Source organism: Halyomorpha halys, unplaced genomic scaffold, assembly GCF_000696795.3.
Source record: "Halyomorpha halys isolate HHAL.00 unplaced genomic scaffold, Hhal_1.1 Scaffold371.1, whole genome shotgun sequence".
NCBI classification, from domain to species: domain Eukaryota; kingdom Metazoa; phylum Arthropoda; class Insecta; order Hemiptera; family Pentatomidae; genus Halyomorpha; species Halyomorpha halys.
This window is the reverse complement of record NW_027107668.1, coordinates 383,431-390,358: the sequence shown is the minus strand read 5'-3', so window position 1 is coordinate 390,358 and position 6,928 is coordinate 383,431. Positions and strand designations below refer to the sequence as shown.

Sequence of the window (6,928 nt, the reverse complement as noted above, 5' to 3'; positions counted from 1 at the left end):
TTTATACCCCTGTTATTTTACACTTATGTTTTTTCTCTTTTTTTTCCTTTTTGTAACTATAGTGTTTGTATCTTTTTTAGCCTTGACGAAGCCCTGCAACGTGGGGCGAAACGTTGGCTCAATAAAATAGTATAATTATCTACTATTTGAGTTTTTTTTTACCGCACCCAGACCATATTCCATTCATACATAATTGTAAACATACCTTAACCTACCTTTTAGTTACTTATTATCCTACTTTATCAAAATATTTTTAGTTCTTTTTGTATCTTTTTAGACCTGATGAAACTCTACAAAGTGGGGTGAAATGTCGGTAAATAAATAGTTGTTAACTATCTTTGGTTTCCTTTTGACCGTACCTCTGACCATCTTTTTTATAATCTAAAAATAGAGCTGTTTGACTAATTTTTGGGAGAACAAATTATTACTAAAACAATTAAAAAAATTATTTGTAGTTAATGAATATTGAAAAAAAATTTAATTACTTCTGAAGCAATATCTATTACTATGTATAGGAAAGTTTTAAATTTCACCACGAAAAAAGCTTTATGAGATTTTCAAATTTAATAAATAATTTTCAGTAAGAATAATTAAGGAAGCAAAAATTTAATCACTTCAGACATAGGTTAATGTATATTTATTTAATATCAGATCGACCTGGGAGCCGTGCATGGTTATCATAACAATTTCATTTTGTTCTTTTGTTTAACAATGGATTATGGGGTGGAGGCATAATCTCGTGTAAAAGACACCTCTAACTATTTACAATACTTAAACTATTGAACAACTGTGAATAATAACGAAGATTAAAAAAAAAAAAAATACTTCTTATGAAGAGAGAGAGAGAGGGAACAAAGTTAACGTAAAAAACAAATGACATTTATAGATTTAATAAAATAAATGATTTACAATGAAAAAAATAATTTGAGAAAAAATAGTAGTAATGATAACAATAAAAATAGATAAATATAGATTTTATAACAGAATGTCTTGCAGCAGCCTGGGCTTTAGTCTTCCGGATGAGGTCGGATTTCCCAAGTTGTATGTTACAACTCCTTTAACTGTTGTTAACTGGGAGTGGAATATTATGAACCGTTTTTTGATGAAGTCTTCTATTGATTCAATTTGTAGTTTCCGTTGCATTTGGCTATTCTCTTACAAACCAAGGGGCATCTACTGTGATTCTTAGGATCTCGTTTTGGATTGTTGTAATTTTTTTTCTTTTCTTAAAGGATACTGCTTTCCAGACTTCATATGTCAAAATATTTGTAGTTGTTTTTGTATCTTTTTAGCCCTTATGAAGCTCTACAAAGTGAGGCAATAAACGTCGGCATATAAATAGTTAACTATTTTTCGTTTCCTTTTGACCGCACCTCTGACCATATCCTTCATATTTTATTTGAACACTATTGTAAAATGCTAAAATTACCAGATTTTTTTTAAATGGGGTCTGAGATTTATGTTTGTGTTTTCACTCACCCTAACAGTTACAATTTCCGATTTGTTGTTTTATTCTGGTCTGTCTGTTTGTGAACAGCCTAACTGAAAAATGAAAAAATTGTATAAAACTGGTGAAATTATATGGTATTTATATATTTAAGGTGGGTATATGGTCTGGGGTGTGACAGCTACTATTTTACTAAAATTGACCAACTGGAAGTGCCACTTTATACGAACAATTTTTCACATTTTTTTTTATTTTCTTCAAAACCATAATCCAACGATTCTGATTAAACTCAGTGAATCAATGAGCACTTAAGTGGTCTTTAATATCAGCTAGGTTTTATCCTCATCGAAACAGACTGACAGGGCTTAAATGCCAAATTTTAATAAAATAAGCGTGTGTGCACTCAGTGGTTAAAACACAGTCTTACAAATTTGATGTATATTGACGGTGCCGGTTCGAATCCAGCCTGTGATGTTGACTTTTTTCATTGAGTGGCGGTCCCACAAAATGAAAAACTTTGATCCCCAACCATGGTTAGGCAGTATAGGACTCCAATAGGAGTCTTGGCCGAAAAAAATAAATAAATAAATAAAATAATGATGTAAAGTATTGTTAATTTTGTTTATTTGAAATTTGGGGTTTAATAGAAAGTTGTGTGGTGCGCACACCGCACTAGATCTTTTAATTACAAAATTTTCCTTACAAAAAAGCCAACATTTTAAGGATGCACTCTATTCTCTTGATTGTACAATCTAATTATTATTTATTAATAGCTGATTTCATGTTATATTGCACTACTAAATTTAATTATTATTTTATTATAATCTATTAATACTTCATTTCATGTTATATTGCACTACTAAATTTAATTATTATTTTATTATAATCTATTAATACTTCATTTCAGGTTATATTGCACTGCAAAATTTAATTATTATTTTATTATAATCTATTAATACTTCATTTCATGTTATATTGCACTGCAAAATTTAATTATTATTTTATTATAATCTATTAATAGCTGATTTCATGTTATATTGCACTGCTAAATTTAATTATTATTTTATTATAATCTATTAATACTTCATTTCATGTTATATTGCACTGCAAAATTTAATTATTATTTTATTATAATCTATTAATAGCTGATTTCATGTTATATTGCACTGCTAAATTTAATTATTATTTTATTATAATCTATTAATACTTCATTTCATGTTATTTATACTGCTCTGCTAATTTTTTGAATATCTATAGAATTATTCTTAATTTATTTACTTTTACCTTGTATTTTTTCCTTTTCCGTTATGAATCAATTATATAGAATACTCTGATTCATCATAAGTAAATCCATATACATAATTTTGTAAAAAAAATAATAATATAATACAAAAGTATTGAGATTTGTTGCTGAATTGATTTCAATATTACACTGAACCCTGTGAGGATTAACTAATTTTCTGGTTTGTTTATTTTCACATCATTTATTTATACAATGTATTTATATCATTTTTTAAAATTTCATTTATCAATTGATATTCTTTCATTTTTTATTATGATTATTTCCAATTCATATTTTTAATTTCTAATAATATTTGCACATTGTGTGTTCAAACTTCTTGAGTTTGTTTTAAAATTTACTGTTTGTTTAGTATTTTGGGTAATTTATACAACTTAAAGTGTTTTCATAATATATCATTTTTAAAAATTTCATTTATCAATTGTTATTCTTTCATTTTTTATTATAATAATTTTCAATTCATATTTTTAATTTCTAATAATATTTGCATATTGTATAATCAAAAATCTTGAGTCTGTTTTAAAATTTATTGTTTTTTTTAGTATTTTGGGTAATTTATACAACTTCAAGTGTTTCCCTAATGCTATTTTGCGTCACATTATTCTGGTGGATTTTTCCCTGAAATTATTGAATGATGAAATAATTATTTTCATCTGGTCCAGACTTGGATGGAAATGAAATAATTATTTTATTATTACAATAATATAACTTTGGTGGTTTAAAAAATTGTAACTACTAAAATTATCAAGAACCAAAACATATTTGTTGTACTGTTAAAAAGAAATATATAATTCAGGCCTTGTGGAAGAGTGCCTCTAAAAAAACTTAACATATATGTATCTTGATGAGAATTATGTTTTAGAAATGGAATTTATTCTTTGCTCAATAATTAAGTCATGATGTAAACTTTATTATAAATTTAAAGAGAAGGTAAATTAATTTACTTTAAAACTTTATTATGCGTATTTTGTAAAAAAAAGAAGAACAAGTTGGAAGATCGATGATTGACTGTGTGTGATAATAAAAGGAAGAAGGTCCGGGTGCGATCAAATAGTAAATAACTATTTAATGAGAACTAATATTTCTCCCATCTTGCTCAGCTTCTTCAGGGCTAAAAAAGATACCAACACTTAAATAAGGCAACAAAGTAAGCAAATACATAGTAAAAATAAAATTTAATTAAGGTGTGACCTAATTATGATAATTTCTACTGTTCATTTTTATAGAAATTATCATAATTGGGTTACTCCTTAGTTAAATTTTATTTTTGTTATCTATTTGCTTGAATTGTTACCTTACATTTAAGATTTTGTATCTTTTTCAGCCCAGACGAAGCCCTGCAAAATGGGGCCTAACATAGGCTTACACTTGGACCCTATCCGGACCATCTTCCTTTTATTTTAAAATTTTAAGTTGTTTTACAGCACACTTTGTGGAATATTTTAAGAGTTCCTTCTGAAGAAAAAATAAGTTACTGTTCAGTAAATAAATAGCCATTTTTACTAATTACAAATAAATTATGCTTAATGGGTAAATAATAAGCAAATAAAATATAATTTCTTGTTTCGAGCAGATCTGGGGTGTAGCCATTCTAACTGCTCTGGCGTGCGTACAGGCCGCCCCGAACAACCAAAGCAAGGAATCAGCTCATGACATGGAAAGGTTAGTGTCAGGATTTTTGTTTACTTTTATTAAAATAAAAAATTAAATAATAGGATGAATTGCATGATTAACAATCTTGAACATCAAAATAAAACAAAAGTATGATAACAAGCTTTCTTCATTCATAATACCTGAAATGTTGTATGACAAACATTTTAATACAAATTAAAAAAGCAATTATTTATTTAGTTTCTACAATAAAATAATACCTCCACAGTCTTCTCCGTAATTAAATAGCATAGTGTGTTTAAAAATGAATTATAATTAGGTTTTAATAGTAGACCATAGATTGATAAGAGGAGAAGATGGTCGGGGGATGCAGTCAGCAAAGATAGACAAATAAAAACAAAACTTATTTATTTATAATATTTCAACCTGAATTTCGGACCTTCATCAGGGCTGAAGAAAAAAAAGAAGAGATAACAACCTTAATTCAGAGAAACATAAAAAAAATAATAAATAAACTTGGGAATATACGTAAGACTAAATTAAGTATATAGTAGTTGATTGATACTGATAGAAGATAAAATATAACATTATAGAAGTAACAATTTTACAAAATAAATTATAAAAAAGAGACAGTGTTCAAGTAAATAAAGAAATAAACATTTAAAAATGAAATTAATTTACATATTTTATTATGTTAATTCCATTTCTCATCATTTACATTTTCCCCCCACACCTTTTATTAAGTTTATTTCTTTATTAACATGCACACTGTCTGATTATTGATAACTTTTTTAATAATTTATTTTGTATAATTCTTATCTCAGCAATATTATGTTTTATCCTTTATTAGTATCTACTATGAGCTTAATTTATTGTTATATAAGAAGATCGTCAGGGTTGTGGTCAAAAGAGAAACAAAAATAGTTTACAACTATTTATTTTCCGATGTTTCTCCCCACATTGTAGGGCTTCATCAGGGCTAAAAAGATACAAAATGATACAATGATAAGAATAAAAATACAAAGATAAGAATAAAAACAAGTAACAATGGCAAGAGTAAAATTTCTTTATAAAAATACGTAAAATATAAAGCTAAAAAAGTACAGGAGATGCACATAAAACAAAAAAAATACGGGAAAAAAAAAAAGGTGAATTTATTGTTATGTATATTTCCAATTTTGTTTATTATTTTTTTCTTTCATCTTTATAGTCTCTGAATTAATGTTGTTATCTCATTTTTCTTTTTGGCCCTGAATTTCAGGTTGAAACGTCAGCACGAAGAAATAAGTTTTATTTACTTACGTATCTTTGCTGACTGCACCCCCCCCCCCTCCTGACTATATCCTCATTAAAATGAATTAGTAATAAAATATAAACTAGGATTTATAAAAAACAACAAAAAAGGAATTATAATTAAATTTGACGAACATATTTTATTAGCAAGTGTTTACTCTGAAGGATGAAAACTACCTATTAAAGATTAATGGTAAAATAAAAATGAACATGAAAGAATTATTTAAAATTTCTATAATTTGGGCTAGGGATTTTATCTGGTCCATGAACCGATTTCTTAAAAAGCATATACATATATGTATTTATAAATTTTAATGGTAAAAATTTAATTAGAATTAAATTTGGTAACATCTCATTATTAATATAATATAAAGGTGAAATTTTGTCGGTCTTTATTTAAAAAAATTCAGAACAATCAAATAACATCATACTATAATCTAATAAAGTGAAAAAGTGCCTGTTTTAACTTCTGGAAACAAAAATTACTATGTTTCTTAATGAATATTTATATATATTTTTTCCTATTAAAAATAAACCTAATTTGAGTTATAATATGAAATGTAAACATGGAAATTAATCAAGAAGAATTAAAAAATAAAATAATAAGAAATGAGCTTGGACTACTTTTGCTGTTTGCTGATGATACAAAGAATAAGTGGAAGCTTCGAATACAGTGCAGTTTCAATGTCCGAAGTAAAATGTTAGAAAGTTAAGTTGTGATTCAGTTTACCTTCAGGTATCTTAAAAAGGAAAAAAGTTTTCAAGTCAACATTTCTTCAAAAATCTTCCTTCACTAAAGAAAACATAAAATTTGAAAATTACAATATAAAGGATATATCTTTGATGCGCGGTCATAAGGGCTTAAGTCAAAAATATGAATTTTTCAGGAGAGCAAAACAAAGTTCAAAATATTAAGTAAAATCAAATTACTGATATTTTCATAAAACAATATAGTAGTAAGTCTATCAATGAAGCATAATTTAAATATTTAAATTTGGTAAAATAGGATAAATAAAATTCAAATATATAAATGTAAGGAACTAAGGTTCAGATTTCTCTACCAATTATTTGGTTTAAACCGAAAAATTAAAAACTTTACAATCTATATTGTAATATGCTCTTTTTGTGTAAATAGTATATTTTGATGTTTAAAGGGTTTTGATATGTTTTATTTTATGTATAATTTTAATATTGTTAATTGTTATTTTAAAACAAAAAGCAAGCTAACCAGTTTTCTTTGTCTATAAGAAATACGTTATTTTTTAAACAAGAAAGAT

General features: G+C 26.2%; 1 protein-coding gene and 1 long non-coding RNA gene across 4 annotated transcripts in view; one reads left to right on the top strand and one right to left on the bottom strand.

Moving 5' to 3' along the window:
- The window catches only part of LOC106681862 (uncharacterized), a 19,821-nt gene extending 16,999 nt beyond the window's left edge, over positions 1 to 2,822 (bottom strand). The window contains exon 1 of the long non-coding RNA XR_001343313.2: positions 2,732 to 2,822. This is a non-coding gene — a long non-coding RNA (uncharacterized lncRNA). The remainder of the gene's footprint in view (positions 1 to 2,731) is intronic.
- LOC106681861 (uncharacterized) overlaps positions 1 to 6,928 on the top strand; it is a 55,012-nt gene that overhangs the window by 45,546 nt on the left and 2,538 nt on the right. For all 3 annotated transcript variants that reach the window (XM_067046051.1, XM_067046050.1, XM_067046052.1), the window contains exon 2: positions 4,321 to 4,409. In XM_067046051.1, the coding sequence (XP_066902152.1) occupies positions 4,321 to 4,409 (89 nt within the window). The remainder of the gene's footprint in view (positions 1 to 4,320; positions 4,410 to 6,928) is intronic.